Source organism: Danio rerio, chromosome 18, assembly GCF_052040795.2.
Source record: "Danio rerio strain M-AB ecotype USA chromosome 18, GRCz13ab, whole genome shotgun sequence".
Classification (NCBI taxonomy): domain Eukaryota; kingdom Metazoa; phylum Chordata; class Actinopteri; order Cypriniformes; family Danionidae; genus Danio; species Danio rerio.
In genome coordinates this window covers 21,995,270-22,018,461 of record NC_141038.1, presented here as the reverse complement: position 1 = coordinate 22,018,461, position 23,192 = coordinate 21,995,270, and the positions used below count along the sequence as shown (strand labels likewise).

At 35.2% G+C, this 23,192-nt stretch overlaps 3 protein-coding genes across 3 annotated transcripts; 1 reads left to right on the top strand and 2 right to left on the bottom strand.

Moving 5' to 3' along the window:
- Window positions 1-1,414: 1,414 nt before the first annotated feature.
- On the bottom strand, window positions 1,415-7,010 carry kbtbd4 (kelch repeat and BTB (POZ) domain containing 4). Its single transcript, NM_200209.1, is given in 5 exon segments — window positions 1,415-2,330; window positions 5,597-5,703; window positions 5,781-5,922; window positions 6,004-6,521; window positions 6,960-7,010. Coding segments are annotated over 4 exon segments (1,569 nt in total). The 5' UTR covers window positions 6,463-6,521; window positions 6,960-7,010; the 3' UTR covers window positions 1,415-1,469.
- A 1,217-nt stretch (window positions 7,011-8,227) lies between these two features.
- Window positions 8,228-9,597, top strand: LOC101883522 (protein FAM180A). The gene is made up of 3 exons (XM_087293138.1): window positions 8,228-8,410; window positions 8,793-8,872; window positions 9,241-9,597. The coding sequence occupies exons 1-3, from the start codon at window positions 8,338-8,340 to the stop codon at window positions 9,565-9,567; spliced, it is 480 nt and encodes a 159-aa protein (XP_087149264.1). The 5' UTR covers window positions 8,228-8,337; the 3' UTR covers window positions 9,568-9,597.
- Window positions 9,598-9,873: 276 nt separating this feature from the next.
- On the bottom strand, window positions 9,874-21,515 carry ddb2 (damage-specific DNA binding protein 2). Its single transcript, NM_001083061.1, is given in 11 exon segments — window positions 9,874-10,242; window positions 10,336-10,381; window positions 13,436-13,591; window positions 13,673-13,800; window positions 13,915-14,092; window positions 16,049-16,148; window positions 16,441-16,607; window positions 20,372-20,563; window positions 20,866-20,987; window positions 21,100-21,261; window positions 21,367-21,515. Coding segments are annotated over 10 exon segments (1,458 nt in total). The 5' UTR covers window positions 21,248-21,261; window positions 21,367-21,515; the 3' UTR covers window positions 9,874-10,021.
- Between the last annotated feature and the right edge of the window lie 1,677 nt (window positions 21,516-23,192).

The following is a 23,192-nucleotide window of genomic DNA, read 5'->3' as shown; positions in this document are numbered from 1 at the left end:
AGTTTACAAACACTGTATAAAAAGGCACATAACCATTTTTAAAAAGGTAATGTGACTAAACTTTTTCTGTTTTAGGTAAATTAGGATTATTAAATTAGTTTCTGTTATGCTTAATAGCAGAATAATGGAAGAAGTCAAGTTTACATGCAATTAGATAAGATTAATAAGATTATTATGCCTTTGAAAAAGCTCAGATGATGGTGTCAGGGTTTTAGAAGTTTCTGATTGGCTAATTGACAACATTTAAGTTAATTAGAGGCACAACTGTGAAATAGTATTTAAGGAAAACCTCAAACACACTGCTTCCTTTTGTGACAACATGGGAAAATCAACAAGCCAGAATCAAAAAAAAAAAAAAATTACAATATGCTAAATTACACTGAAAAAGAATAATTTTTGAAGACATGTTCTGTGGTCTGATGGAACCAAGATTGAACTGTTTGGCCATAATGACCAGTGTTACATTTGGAGGACAAAAGGGAAAGCTTACAAGCCTAGGAACACAATCCCAACTGTGAAGTATAGGAACGGCAGCATTAAAACCTGGCCACATATAGGTCTTCCAAACAGACCATGACCCTAAGAATACTGCCAAATTAGTTAAAATATGCTTTAAGGACGACAGAGTGAATGTTTTGGAGTGGCCATCATAAAGCCCTGATCTCAATCCTATGGAAAATTTGTGAGCAGAGTTAAAAAAGCTTGTGCGAGCAAGACAGCCTACAAATCTGACTCAGTTACACCAATTCTGTCAGGAGGAACGGGCCAAAATTCCTTCAAACTATTGTAAGAAGCTTGTGGAAGGATACCCAAAACATTTGACCAAATTTATACAGTGGAAAAGCAAAGCTAAAAAAAATACCAAGGAAATGTGTGTAAACTTTTGACTGTCTAGAAATTAATAAACAATTCTAAAGAAAATCTCTCATTATTCTGGCATTTAGCAAATGTAAATCATTTAGGTAATCCTAACGGACCTAAAATAGTAAACGTTTGGTATAATTTACCATCAGACTTTTAAAAAAAATGGTTATGTTCCTTTTTTTAAAATGTATGTAAACTTCTAGTTTCAACCGTATATGCAATCAACAGCTGTATACACACACCAACAATGTGTTCAGCTTATTCAACAAATGCTGTGTACAAATTCAGTTTCACTTTCGATTAAAGAAACACATTGTGGAATGTTAATTGAAATATGAATTCCTTTTGAAATCCAAACAAATTCAAACTGATAAGCTTATCATACTCGGATGGTCATCTGCAAAACATCATACATTATAATCTGGCCTTCATTAACACTTCAAGTTTGTCCTACTGTGTAACACGTCACATGACATTGTAAAGCTTGTACCACTGTATCACAGTAACAACTTCAACATGACTGCTGTCTATTAAATCAATGCACAAACCATTACTGGTACCACCGCAGTACATTTATTATGGTCCCATGCATTACATCAAACATCTCAGGCCAGTACAAACTGCCAGTTCGTGAGCAGGATTTTGATTCCCTTGATTACAGAGACCACAGATGTGGCAGGGTTCAACTTCAAAGTGTTCGCATCGCCTTTCTTGCATTTGTCCCTAAAAACATAAATGCACCCATTGCAGCTGGCCACTTTCCATAAAGATGGCACACAGCTCCAAACTTCAGGGAAGCGCAACCTCGTGAAACTGTCCAGCAGTGGGTTATAACACACCAAAGAGTCGCCCTCTGCCACCACAAAAATAAGGTCCTTATGAGCGGTGGCATGCATGCATCCAGCAAAAGGCAGCATGTAGGGCTTGGTCTGGCACCTCTGGGTGGCAGTCTCAAAGCACTGTATAAGGCGAGAAGGCTTGGTAAAGAAGTCCATGTCATTTTCTTCTCCACCCAAAAGGTAAATGGTACCTCCCAAATTGACTCCGGCTGCACCTGATACTGCCGTGTCTAGCTGAGTGGTCTCTTTCCATATGTTGTCCTTTACGGTGTAGCAAATGACGGCGTTTGAGAGAGTGTCCTGAAGGGTTTTGCCTCCCAATGAGTATATGGCGTCCTCTGTGGACACGGACACTAGCGTGTGGTGGAGACGGTCCCGGGGCAGAGGGGCGCAGCGTTCCCAGTCCATCGTGTGCATGTTGCATTTCCACATGCGTCGCGGTATGGAGCCTCCTACAACATATAGATCCGCCCCATGTTTGCAGGCAGCTGTGATCTGGTGGCACAGACTGTTCTGGCCGCTCACACTGATGGCGTCGTCCTCGTCACAATGAAGAGACACTGCTAGTGAGTGTGTGCGTGTGTCTTCCTTTCCAATTAGGTATATGTGCACTTTTTCCCCAATCTCCTAAAACACAACAAAGTCAATAATGAGCATGCAAGGTATGTAATGCTAATAAAAAACCAGGGGTTAGCCAACCATTGTTAGCCAACTAAGGTCGCAAGTTCCGTTGGTAAAAACATGGTTCGTTAATTTGATGTTTTTTCACAAAGAACATTCGCAAACTGCGTTGAAAACTTGTACACTTGCAACTACACTTCTAGAGCTGTAGTTAGAAGCATAGTTCTTGGTTGTGTTCTATTCAGTTATCCGCTCCTATGCCCTATTTGTTTTAAACGCTCCAACATTTAAACTTGGAATGATAAAAAAAACATCACTCTTAGGTGTAATTTACTTTCAAAGTATTTTTACCGTTCAGTTTTAGCGATCTTTATATTGACAATTGTGCTCCCTTCGTAGTGCACTTTGAGAACGATTATGTCATTTTGAACACAGCTGTGGCTCATGACGAAAGCTATAGGTAGACTCACAGGGAATCTGTGCGCGCAGAAATCCGCAGTGTTTCACAGATTTGTAGCCCATCATTGATTCTATTTTTACTTGTGTTAATGTGTGTAAATTTATATTTATTCAGTTTTTTTATTAATTTCACTAGTATTATGATATAATAATAGTATATTAAAATGTTTATAAGAATGGTTTACAATACAGTTTGTAAAGTAACAATTTCTGTCTTTTTGTAGATATATTAAATGACACTTGCTTTGTTTAGCAAATAAGTGGATCTCATTGGATTTGCATTGTAAACACAATAAATAATAGTTAAAATGTATTATTTATTATTTATAAATGAAGTTTTTAGTTATGAAACTCCTAAAATCATTCAACACAAATCCGCAATTTTTTTTTTTTACAAAATTCTTTGCAGAAATAGCAAAAAAATGTCTGATATAATTAGAATCTGTCAGGCCCTAGCTATAGGTAACCTATTATTTAAAAGCAGATTTTACATTACCTCTCCAAAGCTTGTGAAAACAAAATATATATTTATTATCGGTTAATGGTTTTAATTTATAGTAGGTTATTTAATAAGAAATGTATCTGTAGCCTACTGTATTTAACATGGGTCTATTGGTTACAAAATTTCTGCAGTGGTTTCAATGTGTCAAAGATGTAAAAGTGGGTTGCAGCTGCTCCGTAAAACATCGACTGGATAAGTTGGTTCATTCCGCTGTAGCGACCCCAGATTAATAAATGAATGAAAAGAAAATGAATGAATGATAAGTTGTAAAAGTAGACTTTTTAAAAAAATTCAAATAAATAAATATACAAACATTATCCTACTTAATAATAATAATAATAATAAATTAATAATATGAAAATAATAATAACTATAATTATTGTTGTTATTATTAAGTAGGTTTTTTTCATTTCTTAAATAGCCTAGTGTAAATTACAACCATTAACATTTTATAAAATGTATACTAAATGAGATTATATGTTAGCTAAGTGTTTTTATGTTTTAGAATAGAATATGGAATATTCATAATATTTGTAAAGGAAACATAGGCCCTATATGTGACGTTTACATATATTTCAATTAATATGGAAAACGAGTGCATGTTTTTACCAAAACTAGCCTAATGTTGCATTTAAAAAAAAATACATATTTGTGTGCGTGTAAAACAATATAATTTGCACAAAAAAAAAATCTCTTAAGAAGTTGTAACTCCGCCCTATTTAGAGCATCATTATGGATATTTTATGTTATAACCAACGTGGATCAAACAATAGATCTGCAACAAAGCAACTATGGTTTTGGGAAACACTCGTCACTACATTGCTGCTCGTCCCTACAATGTAAACAGTGCAATTGCAGAACAATTAGAACACTAGAACAATTTGTTAGAATTAAAATATGTTAAATTATTTTATTTTTTAAATCTTATTTAGTCAACATAGCCCTAAACTGAGTTAAATTGAGTGAAGGGGAATACATCAAATTTGGTTGCATTTGTTCGCTCTGATTATGAAATTAAATAATTAAACTATAACCTTAACCGGCCACACATTATTTTGATGGTCTGTTTGTTGAAGTTAAGTTACATTGCATCTACATGGCAACTAATTCTCATTAGATTATAAGTAGACTGTTAGGTTGGGGTTAAGGATTAGGGTTAGTGTAAGTTGACATGTACTTGCAAAGTTTCTTACAGTAAGTTAAAAGTCTGCTGAAGGAGCGGTATCAAAAGATATTTAGCAGATAGTCTACTTATACTCAAATGGACCCTCAAAATAAAGTGTTACCAATTAAACACACTGTAACCATGATATTCAATTGTGCAATCACATTGGCTTTCAGAAATAATATATTGCACCATCGTCGTTTGTTTGTAGGAGAGAAATCTTTACATTTCTTTAAAATCACAAAGAAATTCAAAGGAACAATGTGTTTAAAAAAAGGACTAAACAAACCATCTCATCCATAGCGTTAACATACTAAAGGAGTGGATGATGATGTTCCTCATTATTTGAGGTTATGAACACACTTTATTCATGTGATTTCAGCTGCTGTAAACTGCTATCAGAGCGTTATGATTATTAGGTTTCTGAGTAAAACGTATTTTAGGTTATTTTTTATGTTAAATCTTTATGATTCAGGCTAAAGCACTCAAGGATGTGATGACATTTTTTTGATATTGCATAACAAGAACAATAGGATGCAAAAAATAGGAGAATACAGCACTTATATAGGAATATAGTACATTTTTTATCAGTAGAGATTAAAAAACAAAAAAATTATTTTAAAAAAGGATGATAGGACATTACGAAAGATCATCCCTGACGTCACTGTAAAGGGTGCCTCGCAGAATAAATGTATGGGGAAAACAATAAAATAGCCATCCAAAAAATTAACTGTTTAATAATAAAAATTATAATAATAATAATAATAATAAATTGAATATCATTTTAGGCATTATAACCTTCAGGAACAGTTACAAATTGTCTTTGCAAATAAAAATATACTGATAAAAATAAATACAAATTCAAATAAATTACAAATTTAATATGTTTACTGAAATACATTTAAAAATAGATGTAAACAAAATAATCTAATAATTTATTTTAATGCATTTAAAATAATGTATTGGAATGGCAAATACGAATTTGCACTTACTGATCTAAATACACCAGCAAAAAATAAACATTAATAAAGCTTTGATTTATCTGAAAAATATATGCCATTAGTAAAGCATTGTGAGGGACAAAAGCATTTGTATGTATAAATACTGTAAAATGTCCATGCTGTCCAACTCTTAATCATTACTAACCTTTAGGCTGTCAAGAAGCATATCAGAATACTCCTCTCGCTCCACTTTGTTGTGATTGATCCAAGATTCAATAGCTGCGGTTGGATTTTGTGAGCTTGGCACACCATCTAAAGAAGCAGATATATATTTAAAAAAAAAAAATTCTGACTTCATCTAATGCAAAAGCAATCTGCTATTCATTCACCTTTAATGATGTCCATGAGAAGGCACAATGGCAAATTCAGGAACTCATCTGTCTGGTGCAGCTGAACCAGGTGTATCTTTGCACAGTGCTTGGCAGCGGTATACAACTCCTGGTCACTGTGTCTGTCCGCCAACCACATCACCTGAAAAAAAGAGTGTCAGTAGTTTTACTAATGTTTCAGCTCATGAAAACATTTATGTCCACGTTACAAACCATAGAATACCTGAAGGCAGTTCCTAACATCCACAGTCCGTGACAGAAAGCGGGAGCACTCCTCAAACAGAGCGGTGAGCTGATACATATCGGCCATTTCATATGTGTCCTGCAGATCTTCAACCCTCAGCTTGATCATCCCATGGTAGATGTAGTCCACCAGTGACTGGAAGACGGTTGCACTGACGTCCTTCAGCTCAATATTACGGTCATAAGCCTCTCTGAGGTTTGAGGTGAACATGGACCTGAAGAAGCTGCTTTGAGCCGACAGCACCAAACGGTGAAGCTGGAACTCTTTACTGTCCACAGTCACAATGACGTCTGCAAACAGCCCGTCCTCCAGGCACAAGTCCATGATGCTCTTCACAACACGGCTGGAATGGGAGCGATCAGTGAAGGTGTAGCCCTGGAAGTAGTTTTCATCCCCTGATGGACCTCCAACACAACCTCCATCCTCACCAGAATCCATGACACCTTCAATCTAAAGCTGCTTCACCACAATAGCAGATGAACGGCTCACTGGATCAGCTGTGTTTTAGATGGGTACATTCGTGTAGTTTAGTTAATAGGGTAAGACACTAATTGGGCTTCAAAGTAGATGATACACTGATGTAAAGCCATATTTTGCAACATTTATGAAGGAACTGCTGCTTGCTATCTAACGTTACATGAACACTATTTAAGTCAGATTTAGATGATGAATTGGGTTAATAAGGTTGTAATAACAACGTGTAACTGAATGTATTGTAGATTTTGACTTAGCAATTCGCTAATCAAATTGTGTCCATCTAATTTGGCCAGCTACTCTAAGCAGCTAATGCTAACATAAACCAGGGTCTACTTAACTTTCACGATCCTAACGAGTGCTCAATCAAACGCAGGATATAATAATCCCAGGTGTAAGAATTATTCGCGTTCAGAAAAAAATATGTATGAATGTTAGCATGTGTTAAATCTTAGCCATACCAGAAGACTGCTTGTGAAAGTGAAGTGAAGCCCAGGAAGTAAACAGCACATTTCTTCGCAGTGACGTCATCGCACGTTTACGTGGCTCTGCTGCTCCTGTGTGTTGGAGGCCTGTCATTACATTACATGTAGTTTAGGTTTTATTAAAGTGTTAACATTTATTTATTTAAAGGTCTGTAATTAATGTAAATATAAATAAATATAATATAAATACTGTAATTTAGATGTAAATCTTGAAAATTACGAATGTTTCCATATGTTTTTATGTATGTAATATGTCCCAAACACTAAAAAGCAATATTATACAGGTTTTCATAATTAAATATGATGGTCTGTGATGTTTTTTAATGGAATATGTAATGTAAATGTACTCCATGGCCCAGTTTGGCTCCAATTAAAGTAATCTGAATAAAAATACTGTCATTTAGATGAAAATCTTGGAAATGACAGGTGATCAGAATGTTTGCAGAACTGGTTTCATTTATTGATGTCTTCTCAAACACTAAAAAGCAGCATTATACATATTTTAATGGTAAATGTGATGTGATGTTTTTTATGGAATGTGTATTGTAAATGATGGTACTTTTTGCATGGCCCAGTTTGGCTCTAATTATCTTTTATTTGTGTAAAGTAATTAATTTAATCTAAATAAAAAAAAACTGTAATTTAGATAAAAATCTGGGAAATTACAAATGATCAGAATGTTTACAGAACCGTTTTCATGTATGTAATATATCCTAAACACTAAAAAGCACTATTAAACAGGTTTTCATTAATAAATATGATTGCCGGGGATGATTTTAATTGAATATGTAATCAGAATGTTTACAGAAATGTTTTCATTTATTGATGTCGCCCCAAACACTAAAAAGCAATGATACAGGTTTTAATGGTTTATAATGTGATGGTTTGTGATGTTTTAATGGCTTATGTATTGTAATACATTGATAGTACTTTTTGCATGGCCCAGTTTGGCTCTAACTGTCTTTTATTTTTGTAAAGGTCTGTAAATGTAATTTGAAAATAAAAATACTGTAATTTAGATGAAAATCCTGAAAGTGACAGGTAATCAAAATGTTTACAGAACTGTTTTCTTTTACTGAATGAGTCCCAAGCACTAAAAAGCTATAATATACAGGTTTTAATTTTTAAATGTGATGGTCTGTGAGGATTTTATTGAAATATGTATTGTAAATGATAGTTCTTCAGTTGCTCTTTCTGCATGACCCAGTTTGGCTCCAATTGTCTTTTTCCGCAGGTGAAAAAATGCAGCGCACTAAAGACGGTCTCTCTCTCAGGGATTCAGCCTTTTTGTGGAGCTGAAACAAACGACGACTGAAGCTATACGTGAATCAAAGTGAATTTTATTTTTGCTGATATGCTGCTGACACAAATAAAAGTATTTGTTGTTTTGGGGATCTTCGGCATTAGAGAGCCCTGGAACACAACAGGTAAGGACTTTTGACACGATATGTGCTTCTGTTTAAGGTATTTGTTGTTTAATACACGTTGATTTAGATTGTAATTACAGTTATAGTGGTATAATAGTGCTACTAGATTTCATTAGCAGTTTGTTAGACTGTGGAACTGGCATGTGTGTCATGTTGGACTTGAGTTTTTCCAACTATGACGGCAGAATTAAAATATTTTGACATTAAATTACTTGAGCACATGGGGGGAAATAGTTACTCGAGCATTGTGCCGTGACTGTGGACAGTTTAATGCTTAAATTGTTTGTTTTGCATTATTCAAGCTTTATACTTAATTGATGCACTTTCTGTTTGTCTCTCAAATATTTGTGTAATTTACGAGTCTCTGTGTGCTGTGCTGCAGATGTTTTAGCAGTTCTTCACGGAGGACTCGAGCCTCAAAAATCTATCAGATCTGTAGGTGATGCTAACCTGATGTTTGAGGTAAGAAAATAAAGCCTACATTCCACAAAGTCATTGATCTCTTGAAAAGTTGCAGTTAAGCACTGTAATGATAAAATTCCTCTCTGGCATAATTATTTCTAAAACAATACATTGAGTTATTTTGCATTGTCTTGCTCCATTTCCTTGCATTTCCATGCTCCCCCCCACCCCCCAAAAATATTACATCTTCAAATAAGTGTCAATATGAAATATGGACAACCTGTCAGTAGCAGTTTGCAGATGCAAATATGTTTACTTGAATATAGTAGTATTAACATTTTAAATTAAATATTAAAAATAAATACTTATAATTTTAAATGTGCAGGATCACTAAACATTTCCCCCCAATACCTTTGGTTTTATTGTAGTTCTTATTGAGAGGACTGGAGATTGACGTGGACGATAACATTGGCATGCGGGATCAAGAAATAGCATCTATGCGACAAGGCCGAGCTTTTTTATCTCTTATAAATGACAATATCCCAAAGACTGCGTCTGCAATGGAGAAGTTACTGGCTGTGATGGAGGAGCAGGACAACTCTTTTAATCAGGCCCATTTTGAGACCCTCATCCTCGGGAGCATCTATTCAGCTTATAAGGCCCGGTTCCACAGGCTGGAGTCAGAGCAGCAGGCCTGGAGCAATATACTTGGACGTCTAGCGAACGTTACTTTAGTTCAGCTACGCAAGTCTTAACTATCAATAAACATACAGCCATTGAAGTAACTTTCTTTACCTGGTTTATGACATCACAGTTTAATTTTGATTTGATTTTCTTCAATCTGTAACTCAACCACATTCCTGGAGGACCACCAGCTTTGCACATTTTCCATGTCTCCTTAACCACACAGACCTGATTCAGATCATCAGCAGACAAAAGAAGACATCCAAAACATGCAGTGCTGTTGGTCCTCCAGGAACGTGGTTGAGAAACACTGCTCTAACTAATGCTTATTTTTGATTTGCAAATGCAATCCATATTTTACAAGTCAAAAAGACACATTTTTAACTGTAAAAAAAGGTACAAAACGTTTATTATGAATGGAACATACATATTTAAGGTTTTATGAAAAGGCAACATGTGATTTTTTAATGATTTATATATTGACATGAGAACAAATGAGACCCAATTTAAATTTAGCATATTCTCTCACTTTTTCTTTGATTTGGATGTTTTGGATTCGGTCTTGCTCTTGGTCTTTGACTTGGTTTCTGTGGCTGAGAGTTTCTTCTTGAGCTTGGCCTCATCAGCAGCTGCTCTTCTGTCTCTGCTTGGACGCTGCTGTGAGCTGCGCTGGGATCTGGTTATTGTCTGTTTCCTATTAACACTGCTCAGTGTGTCCTCTCGGTTCCAGATCAAAATGTTAAAGCCTGCAATTAAAGTGTACAAATAGTTTAGATTTTTTAAATGTCTAACATGCTTAACTTTTATAATTGCAAACAATAAAATAAATAAAACTGCACCCATTCCAGACGCAAGCACATCCCCAGTTGGACTGAATTTGTTGAGCTGAAATAAAAAACATTTAAAAATAGTAAGAATTAAAAAGAAATCATGCTTCCTAAGGCTGCAAATATATATATATATATTAGGGGTTGCACCGACTAATCCACTAGTCGACTTTAATGTTCTGCCGTGACACTTTTTGATTGACGTCGACTAGTCGCACTGCACAGACCACAGGTCTTAAAGCCCTAAATTTTGATGACACCGATAATACATTAAAATCAATTGGCTAAAGAGATGTTTGCTTGGTTCAGAGTTGGTTCAGATAAAGTGCAATTACTCCATTGGTAAATTACCTATTAAATTAGCTAAATTCCATCAACAACCTCTATTAAGCTGTGGTCACACTAGAGTTTGAGCTAGCAAAATTCTGTCGGACGGCACTGTGAAAAGGGGCGGGATTAAACAAAATGTTTAGACATTTATTAAAGCGAGCGATTGGTCCAAATTTTAAACTTCTGTCTAGAGAGGTCATGTTTTGATCTTGATCTATTGGTCTTACGCAGTCAAGTGATGCGATTTCGCAGGTCAGAGTTTACAAAGCTTGAACTTTGCAACGCAGCGAACTGCGAAACGTGTTGCACAAGCTTGCATTTCCGGTGTGATGCATTCGTGTGCGTATGAATGTAAGTCTGTGGAGAAAAGTCCAGTGTGACTGCAGATTTAGCCTGGAAACTGATTTACAATCCCAATTTCTCATCCCACAAAACCATTTTATGGAATAATGCAGACATTAAGATATTCATTCATTGTCTTGTCGGCTTAGTCCCTTTTTTAATTCAGGGTCGCCAGAGCTGAATGAACCGCCAACTTATCCAGCACGTTTTTAGGCAGTGGATGCCCTTCTTTGGGAAACATCCACACACACACTCATACACTACGGACAATTTAGCCTACGCAATTCACCTGTACCGCATGTCTTTGGACTGTGGGGGAAACCAGAGCACCCGGAGGAAACCCACACGAATGTAGGGTGAAAACTCCACAAAGAAACGCCAACTGAGTCGAGGCTCGAACCAGCGACTAAGCGACCTTCTCGCTGTGAGGCACAGCACTACCTACCTGCGCCACTACGTCGCCATATATTAAGATAAATATATATATATTTTTTTTGGGATAAATGATTTAACAAAAACATTTTTATTGTTTCTGATCTTTTGAATGGTAACGGGTATCTCTAAACTAAGACTGAGAGTTTTTTAGATATTAATCAATGCCCTGTCCGGTATATGGAATTTAAGTCAATTACAAAGGCTTTACCTAGTGGATTACTATGTCTGATGAAAGCAGCTCGTAGTTATGAGACAGGTTCCAAACTATTGTCACAGTTCTGCCTAAGAGGAAAATCTATTCTTAGTAAAGAATGCAATAATAAGTTCGTACATCAATTGTCCCAGTCACAAAACTCAATTACACCTAGAGGAAAGTTTTTGGGGTTCTATGATTGTTAACATTCAATGGACAAACATGGTTATTATAGCCATATAAATTCTGTATTCCTAATAAAATAAAAGAGGTGCAGAATAAAACTTTTGCACAATATTTACCCATGTAATGCACTTTTATTCTAATATTGTGTTGTTACTGAGATTTGCACTTTTTGTGTGAAGACATTTGTCACTTGTTTCTTTCATGCAATGTATCATCATTGTTTTGGAATGATTTAGGTGCATATTGCTTTTCCAATGTTAATATGAGTGGTAATTTTCACCTTAACGGTTATTTGTTATTTTGAAAACCAAAACAAGTTGTTAGAAGCCACGGTAAACTTTCTTATACTTGCTGGAAAATTTTATTTCCACAAACAGAGTTTTTTTTTCTATCACATTTTTATAGACTTCTTATGTGAAATAGAACATTTAATGAAATCACTTAGATTAATTGATAATAAGAAATGTGATTCTGTCTCGAGTAAATATGATGAGATCTTTCATGCTACTTGAATTTTTTATGTTTTTATATTGCATTATAATAACTGCATGTTTTTTTATGTAATTTTTTTGGCTTTGCTCTTAATCCTGTTTATCCAATGTGAATATTGTGTAAAAGAACTGTTATCTTTTACTGTATTCTAAGTTGTATTATACGGTTTCTTGAAAGAAAATAAATAAAATAAAACTGTGCAGATCACATGTTTTTTGACCTGAACGTAGCTTTACACTGAACATATCTGAATGTAGCTTTACACATAAAGATGGTTCACAGAATTAAACTGCCTTCAGATAATTAAAAGTCATTTTTAAAATGTTCTTATGCCAACATCAAAGATTCACTTGAACGTTAAATCATCAAACAGATGCCAGTTAGATCGCTCCATGCAAATACCCTAGAGCAGATGCTAGCCAATCGGGTTTACGCAACCCTGGAAAAGCAATGTGATTGGCTGTTGTTCTCTGCGAATCATAGACGTGGACATATTTTGTAAATGAACCGTGAAGCGCGCAGACACCTTGAAGAACACACTCAGTATACATATAGTTGAAGCTAGAATGATTAGTCCCCGTTTATTATTTTCCCCAATTTCTGTTTAACGGAGAATAAACAGACGTTTTTTCAGCATTTCTAAACAATAGTTTTAATTACTCATTTCTAATCACTGATTTATTTTATCTTTGCCATGATGACAGTAAATAATATTTGACCAGATATTTTTCAAGACACTTTTAAACAGCTTAAAGTGACATTTAAAGGCTTAACTAGGGTAATTAGGTTTACTAGGCAGGTTAGGGTAATTAGGCAAGTTATTGTAAATTGATGGTTTGTTCTGTAGACTACCAAAAAATGTATAGCTTAAAGGGGCTAATAATTTTGACCTTAAAATTGCTTTGAAAAAATTAAAATGCATTTATTCTAGTCAAAATAAAACAAATAAAACTTTCTCCAGAAGAAAAAATATTATCAGACATACTTTGAACATTTCCTGGCTCTGTTAAACATCATTTGGCAAATTTATTATTACATTAATTTCAACCATTAAACAATTACATTAAAGATTCCAACATTCGAGAGGTAGCATGGTATAGTATAAATGTTTAAAAAAAACAACAGCATGCTTACAGATATGATACCAGCTGCATTGGGGTCTCTCAGCTGGTGCACAAGTCCACCACTGTTGGCATCATAAATGTCAATGGTTCTTTTATCATTGAGTAATAGTTGATCATCTGGGTAACGGCCAGCCACAATGAGGTCATACATGGGATGCCAGGTTGCCTGAAAAAATAGAAAAATGGAGCAAAGTGTAACCATGATGTCAGCAGTCCTGTAAAGAAAGAAATGCATTAAATTTCTAACCTTGATGGGAGTCAAGTGCTGAAACTGCCGATGAGGATGAATAATTATTTGATCCGGTTTAGACCAGTCGTATGAACTGTACACCCTGATCTCATTCCTCTGATCAGTAGTAAGCAACTTGGTGCTGTCTGTCGGGTTGAAGTATGCTGACAAAAATAGTTCATTTGAATGTATTAGTATTTAAAGCTACTGTACAGGTGACTTTCTCCTTTCCTCACTTTTCTGATAATATGGTCCCTTACCAGCATTGACTGGTTTTTCATGAGGCATCTCAGCGATGTAACTGTTTTTGTCTTTAATATTCCGGAGGTCCCACAGCTTGACTGTAGCATCAACAGAGGATGTTGCCATCAGCCAATCACAGCGAGGGTTGAATTCGGCATGGGTCACTTTGGCTTTGTGCAGCTTCTCTTTGAAAATCTAAATATATTTTTGGGCAAAAAAATAAAAATAATTGAAAAATATAAATCAACTCTCAACAGCTGTGTTTCCCAACCCTGTTCCTTAAGGCACACCAAAAGTACCCATTTTAACCTCTTTCTAATCAAACACACCTGAATCAACTCATCAGAACATTAGAAGAGACTCCAAAACCTGAGGTTAATGGGTCAGATAAGGGAGACATCCAAAATATGTACTGTTGGTGGGCCTCCAGGAACAGGGTAGGGAAACACTGCTCTACACAATAGTAAAAAAAACCTTAAAATGTCCCTGTCCCCCCCAAAACATGAAACAATATAAATAATCAAATAAATAAGAGCACAAAGAATTATCTTAATAAATAACGTGCATGTTGCCATTAAAAGTAACAATAGTTTATCTTTACAACCAAAAATCTTATCAGGGATATTTAGAAAAATAGAATAATTTGATGACATATTAAGACTTTTATGGATCCAAAATACTAAGTACAGCATCAAAATACTAATTTCATTTGCATATTAAATATTTTATTTTTCCACCATCCTATAAATTATTAGGCCTTGTACAAAATGTATTTTAGTATAACAACTTCAGGCCGGGTCAGATCACACAATTTTTATCGTCAGATATTATAGTTACTATGTCAGATTATGTGATTATTTTTTTTGATAAAATCTTGACTTGTGGTGGGTGACCAGACTACATGTTCCTTCATGATCAGTCATTCCTTGTTGTCTACATCGAGCGTTTTATCTAAAAGCAGTCACAAGTGTGTCTATAACTATTTTTCTTTTCATCTCAATTTCAATGTTTTTATTTCAATCTCAATAAACATTGAAGATTGCTGACAACTAATAACTACATTATTTGAGGGCATTCGTTATGACATGGATAGGATCAATCTTATAATTAATTTTTACTATGAAGATATTTTCTTTAAAATCTAAAATGTATATTTTCCTGCCAGGGTTGCTTATACAACACACCCTCGCCTGAGCTTTCTGCGAGTGAGACAGAAAAAAGGAAAGCACATCAGCTGCAAGGAAAAATCAGATGCTCAAGAAATAATCTTTAAAATAATGACCAATTTAAAAATTAGCAAATATATGAGGTTTGTCATACAACATTATTACAAGCATTCATTAAATCCTTTTTTTCCACAGAGCAAACCAAATCCTCCACCCATATAGTTGAGTAATGGAGGGGCACAAACAAACATATAATGTATATATTTTTTATGGAAAAATTATCTTTTTGAAACAAATTTAATTTGCTAGAATTTTTATCTTAATTTCAATGTAATGTATGTTTTGTTGGTTAGTTATCTAGAAACAAGAATAACGAATAACATTTGAGGTGAAGTGCTTTGAAACAAGTCTATATGTGCCAAAACACGTATTGACTGCAGCACTCGCTGTTATAATTTATATATATGTTATATAATTATGCACTCCTATTGCACAGTGTCACTCACGTGACGGAACACACCGTGAAGAATGCAGAAAAAAAATGAAACATGCTAGACTTTCTGCAATGGTGTCGTGAGGTGTTGCAGGCATGGTATTGGTTGTAATGAACTGTGCCACGTTACATGAGAAAAAACAATTGAATCTTGTATCACGACGCAACACCCTACGTCAAGGAAATCGTGACAAATTCTTTGAATGTGACTGCGGTTTTATTCTCACTTACTCACTTTCCTTTGGCATATTCCCTTTTTTTGTCAGAAGTTGCCACAGTAGAATGATACACCAATTACTCTTGCACGTTTATTTTTAAATATATATGTTACCCTAAATCCCAATGTAATTATTTCACCGGTATTTTGACATTTTGTTTTTATCATATACTACACTTGCTTTTAGTATGCTTTCTGTGTATACAAAATATAAATCAATTTTGTAAATTTTATTTGACGTGGAATCCAAAATGGGACGTCTCGTTTTTGTTTACCTCTTGACCATCCAGGCCAAGAAGGAGAAGTCTTCCAGTACTGTCCCCAGTAGCAAGCATCTGACGGCTAACAGACACGTCCACACAGCAGTACCAGTAACTAGGAGAGTGAAATGCGTGGCATTAAAACAATATACACATAATTACATAGAATCCTATTTATACCTAATAATATATGGCAGTTGAGGTGAAAAGGTAGAAAAATATTTTCAAAGTAGCAAAAAAAAGAGACTTTTTCTGATGTAAACATCGCAAACAATCTCAGTCCAGAAAACCAACCTATCCTACATGCAGTTATTCCCTCAGAACAGCTACAAGAAATACGTAGACACCACCACAAATGTCACACAGCTGAAATATTTACAACAAATTCACACAAGCATCATCCTCACCAAAGATCATGGTGGTCATGGCCACAGTCTGGGGTACGAGACAATATCTGACTTTGGAGGCCCTCAAAACTCTGCACGCTGACTGTGCCATCACCGGAAGCCACAAAGACTTTAGATGAATCTCTGGGGCAGAACTTCATACCCCCAATAAAGTCACCTGCTCCCTTCTGGATGGACACAACAGACAAAAACACGCTCATTAAATGTGCCAAACTCAAAATGGTTGTGACGAGGCTGGACTCAATAGGCAATGATGACAGTGGGTTGAACGATGATGACAATGCAACTAAACCAACACAACAACATAAAGAAGAAGGTTCATGTTAACCTTCAAATATACATTTTACTAGTGGTCAACAATGATATTGAGCATATTATCTCAACAAACAAACATTACCTTAACATAAAAGCAACAAAATTATGACAAATCAAGACACTGACACTGAACACTGTCATGTACAGTATAGCTAAAAGCTAAACTAAAAACAAACAAAAAAACAAAAAAAAACAAAGCAATGATTTCGTCCTCTGATCTATCACAGCGTTTATCCAACTTCATACCAATCAGAAGAACAACACACAAATACATGTAGTACTCACTTGATATTTGAAATGAAACTACCAACGAAAACAGCCTAAGCTGGGTTTTGCCAGTCTGAGTGGCCATTGCGATATACGAGTGTACACGGGGGATGAAACATTTTAAGGTTAATCCACTTTCAATCACATCCAGTGGTAGATAAAAAACACATCCTGGATTGCTCTTGTAGTGTAAACTGTGTATCAATTCTTGTGGTGTAATGTGGTCCAACGTGTTCAATCAGCCACAAAATAGTAATTCTTAAACTAGATGCTGTGTTACTAAAGCACAACCCATGCTGTAAATCAGCTAAAGAAACAGAAATGCCCGATAAAATAACAGATTATTGAATTTGATTAAAGAAAACTGCCAGTTTTTGGTACTGCAAATCTTTTTTAAACTAACTAGGGCATAAGTCTAAAACTCGATTTCTGGAGGGCCGCCACTATGCACAGTTTTCTCTGACCCTAATCAAACACAGCTGACGCAACTAATCAAGATGTTCAAGACTACTAGAGACTATTAAGCAGGTGTGAGTTGGTGATGGTTGGAGCTAAACTGTGCAGAGCTGCGGCGCTCCAGGAATTGAGTTTGAGACCATTGGACTAGGGGGAGAACGGCCTTAACTGCTATAACAGGAATTCGCTTACTCCCATGAATCTGTTTTGGCAAAGACTTGTATAACGGATCCACTGAAATCCCGAAGGGTAGTAGCACCCCAAATAGAGGAGACGAACAGCTGATTGGTATTGAACTGGTTAAACTTCATGCCTGTTATTGCATCTCCAGGACCCATCTAGATGAAGAGCAGAGGAGAAAATCTCAAGTCACTAAAACTGCATTTTTAAAAAGTTTTTCTGTATTTGTGTGCTAATCTGAAAATGTTGAACTTTACTTTTACTTCTGAAGATGTTTAAATGGCTAGGTGGCCTTAATGCCGTTTTAATACCCTGAGACCTTTGTTCATTTTCTGAACATTACTACTATCTACTGAACACAAATTATGATATATTAGATAACATACAAGATCCCCTTTGTTCTGCATGGATATCAATGGTCATGTGATGTTCAAGTATAAGTAAATGACCAAAAACCTTGTCAAGACACTCCATGTAACTTCAGTGGTGATGTAAACATATGAAGCTTCGAGAACTCTTTTGTGCACCAAAAAAAGGTCAAAACTATTATGTTTTGCCAATGTCTTCCACATCAAGTCAGAAAATCTCGAGACTGTTGCTGTCTATGGAAGGTTAGAGAGCTCTCGGATTTCAACTAAAATATAAATTAGTGTTCTGAAGATAAACAAAAGTCTCAGAGGATCGGAGCACTATAAGTGTAAGTAATTATTACCAGAATTAAAAACAGAACTCTTAAAGAGTATATAACTAACCATAAGACTATTAAGTACTGGAAATCTGGAAAGGAAACAAACATAAACTTCAAATGAATTAGCTTCGAATAGACCCCAGTGTCTATAGTAGGGGTGCCCAAACTCGATCCTGGAGGGCCGGTGTCCTGCAAAGTTTAGTTTTAATTCCAATCAGACATACCAGGTCTAGCTAATCAAGCTCTTACAAAAAATTGTGTCCGAAATCATATACTTCCACACTATATAGTACACTAAAACAGTATGCAAGCCAAGTAGTATGTCTGATATCATAGAATTTAATAAACAGTATGCGAGAAGTACCCAGATGACCTACTACTTCTGACAAGATTCTGAAGTGCACATCGGATGGTAAAGGATATGCCGCCGGCTGGAAGTGCGATATGCACATTAATATAGCAGCCTTTTTTATGACACTGTGTGACAATAATTAATATCTGTACAGTACTGTGACGGTTGGGTTTAGGATTGGGGTAGACCTTAATAAAATACAATAAATGGGAAATTTAATAAATAATATAAACAATTCTTGTTAACTTCTGGCGGCAACTATATCCGATCTAGCAACAACCGCTTTAGATAGACGCTAAGATATTCCATGATACACCACAAGAGAATTCATGAATGGAAGCGACGCAACTGACACAGGTAGGTCACATGATGATGACAAAGGCCACATTGACACTGTCAGGTCTTGATGCCCAATTTCGATTTGTTGCCGATATCTGATTTTTTTGCCTGTCCGTAGCCAATTCATATGTTTACACTTGCCATACAATTTACGCTGTTGGCACGCGTAAAGGCGGGTTCTAGCATCTGTGCCACACTAGCCATGATGGAAGAAGTTGTCTTGCTTTCAGCTCAGCGAAATATGCAAAGTTCGCCCAACTTTAATATGATTTTAAGGCGGAGGAAGAGAAGGAGGGAAAGAGCTGTCATTACATGCTTGCGCCTATGGTTTATATATGGTGTCCTCCACCATTCAGAGGGATCTGTGGCTACGACAGAGATCTCATGTCTGGTGGGAGCAAATTGTGGCGGGCTTTAATGAGGAGTGGTGGGTCTGAAATTTTAGGATGAGCACACACGCTCTTCCTTCTATGTCATTAAACCGCAGAGAAGTACAACATTGTCAGAATTTTAATGACGTACATAACGAAATGCCGCAATAAATCCAATCTGCTTCTTTACATGATAGTCGCATTGCCACATATCTGATTTACAGTATGTTAGTTTTATTTTCACATATGATGGAGGCCTGAAACTGATATCCGAATATCTGAATGCATTCATTTACACCAGGGGTCACCAATCTCGGTCCTGGAGGGCCGGTGTCCCTGCAGGGTTTAGCTTCAACTTGCCTCAACACACCTGCCTGGATGTTTTAAGTATACCTAGTAAGACCTTGATTAGCTTGTTCAGGTGTGTTTGATTACGGTTGGAGCTAAAATCTGTAGGACACCAGCCCTCCAGAAACAAGTTTGGTGACCACTGGTTTACACGGTCATAGAACAGCCTGTGTCACATATGAGCAAAAAAACGTATTTGGGTCACATTTAACTCGCAGTGTAAACGTGGTCAAAATGTCGAATGTAGTACATCCGAGTTTCATTCATATTAGTGACATTAATAGTGTATAGAACATACTTTTCTAACGGCCGAATAGTTCATTTAAAGTCAAATGCAGTACCTACTAAGTAGCAGGCAATTATAGACACAGACAAGCTTTCTAGAAACGTCCATGCAGATCTGCTGAGACAAGTTGGAGCTAAAATCTGCAGGACACCTGCCCTCCTGGACCAAGCCTGGGCACCCCAGGTCTATTGAATTTGAAATTTGAAAACTGATGTGACACTTAAAAATGAAGGTTATGTATACTTTACACAAATTATATATACCGTCTAGTGTCTAAATGTCTTGGTTAGATTTGAACAATACATTCGTCACTTTTCAATTCATCTCACCCCTTGTATGAAAGAGGTTTTATTCAGCACATCATAATCCCACAGGATGATGTCTCCACCCTTTGATCCCACTGCAACGGTGGTGGGATGTGTGGGATGCCATTCCAGACTAGTGACCCTCCTGTCAAAGGGACTGGCAGTTCGGTGCAGTTTGTAAGATTTAAGTGAGCGTATGAAAGGCTCTTGCAGACACTGTAACACAAGAAACAATGTTTTATACGACCAGGTTCAGATATAAATAGGAGTTTGTGGCAAATATGTCACCAAAATGAACAAATGCCAAAGTTAAGACAAGAAGGGGGAAATTATGTTTTTTACTGTATAGTTGAAATACATATGCTGCATAATTCTGCAGTCATGTACTAAGCTTCTTTAAAAATGTATGATTTTCATACTACATTAAATCATTATTTAATATGGGTGGCGATATCTAACATTCTAGCGAGTAACTGGTGTACTTTAATCTTCTTACCCCAAACTTCAATTGTCATTACCTGGCGCAGTTGAGCATGGATACTCTGTCCCAATGAACTTTTGTAAATGTAATGAAGAATGCTTGTTTGGCCCACTTTCTTTTGACCTCCTGTCCATTTCACACTTGCTTGTATATAGGTTTCTGGTACACAAACACAGTTTACCTCATAAGATTACATTAATGAGTGGTTCAACTTTTTCTTTGCACATTTAAACCCAATCAATTATATAACTTAACTCGCAGTTTCGCTTACCTTCTTTTTGTTTGGTCTTATGTTGTTGTTTAGCTTTCAGCTTTTTGGTGGAAGGTTGAGGAGTTTCTTCATTCGGTCTTTTCTTTGAATTGACAGTCTTCGTCTGCTTCGATGCAGCAGAGTCTGTCTGAGCTCTTCCTCGCGCCATTGCAAAGCTACTTTCTGATTGGAAAGGGTCAACAAAGACATGTCATATAGCAATTGCATTACTCGTGAAAACAAAATGTAGACAATGACCCGTTCGACTACAATCATGCACAACGTTACCTTGTCTTTCTTTCAAGTGTTTAAGGATACATCCGCCATGAGACCCAAAATTGGCCAGATCAACACCGCACACGTGCACAGACACGAATTTTCACTACATTCAGTGACGTAGAAGATTGAATGTTTTGTAATCGTTGAGTGCGATAAACAATTTATCCACTAGGTGCCACTAGAGCCTATGTTGGCAGAGGAAGACTAAGCTAATCATGATTTTTTAAAATTAACATTAGTAACGGGATGCATAAAACATTCATGTGTATTAATATTGCGTGACTTGAAAACAAATTATACAAATTCATTGTACAGCTACATAAGTGTGTATACATGCCAATACATGAAAGAAAAACAAATATTTAAAGAAAATCCAATAAAAAATTTATCAAAAGAAATAAAACATAAAGAGATTTGATCATTTAAAAGTAATGCTTATAATGATATTATTATTTCAGCAGTACAGTTGTTTTGGCAGCTTTCTTATTTAACTATGGGCAGATAGATTAGATAATCATGCATGGCAATTATAGTTCAGAAAAATAACAGAAATGTAACAGAAATAATCAAATTATTACATTTAAAAAAAATATTTAAACTTTGGTTATATTTGCATACATTTTGTTTTACAGTTTTTAAAAATCAAGAACCACAATATCAGCTCAAAACAATTCTAAATGTCTATAAAATCTTCTTAAATGTTCTACTAAAGAATTCACTCAACAATGATTTTGGCTACTTTCTTTAAACTACTTATTTCAAATGAGCTGAATCAACACAATTCTTGAGGTTTTTGGGGACAACTTAATTGAATAAACTTAATTGATTTGTGTTTTTTATTTATTTTGTTTTAAATTTTTATTATTTTTATTTTATTACTTTTTATTTATTTTTTATTTAAGCATATAACTGACAAGCATACAGGATTATACGATGACATATGTAACAGTATATATACAGAATTATTAGTCAGAATTATTTGCCCCCCTTAGGATTTATTTTTTTCTTTTTTAATTGTTTTCCAAGTTATGTTTAACAGAGCAAAGAAATTTTCACAGTATGTCTGATAATATTTTTTCTTCAGGATAAAGTTTTAATTGTTTTATTTCGACTAGAATAAAATTTGTTTTTAATTTTTAAAAATCCATTTTAAGGTCAATATTATTAGCCCCTTTAAGCTATATATTTTTTTGATAGTCTGCAGAACAAACCATCGTTATACAATAACTTGCCTAATTACCCTAACCTGCCTAGTAAACCTAATTAACCTATTTAAGCCTTTAAATGTCACTTTGTGCTGTATAGAGGTGTCCTGAAAAATATCTAGTCAAATATTATTTACTGTCATCATGGCAAAGATAAAATAAATCAGTTATTAGAAATTAATTATTAAAACTATTATGTTTAGAAATGTTGAAAAAAAATCTTCTCTCCGTCAAACAGAAATTGAGAAAAAAATAAATAAACAGGGCTCTAATAATTCAGGGGGGCTAATAATTTTGACTTCAACTGTATGTATGTATATATATATATATATATATATATATATATATATATATATATATATATATATATATATATATATATATATATATATATATATATATATATATATATATATTTTTTTTTTTTTCATTATTAGAGATGTTTTATAGTCTTCTTGTTTCTTGTAATAGAGGTCAAAGAATTATAAAATATTTTTAAATCTTTACAGAAAAACTTAAAGGGGGAGTAATAGTCATTGCTTTTGCATGTGAAACTTCTCAAGTGTTAGGACAACATGAAGGAATGGTGTGTATTTTTTTCGATTGTAAATGTAAATAACTATTTTCGCT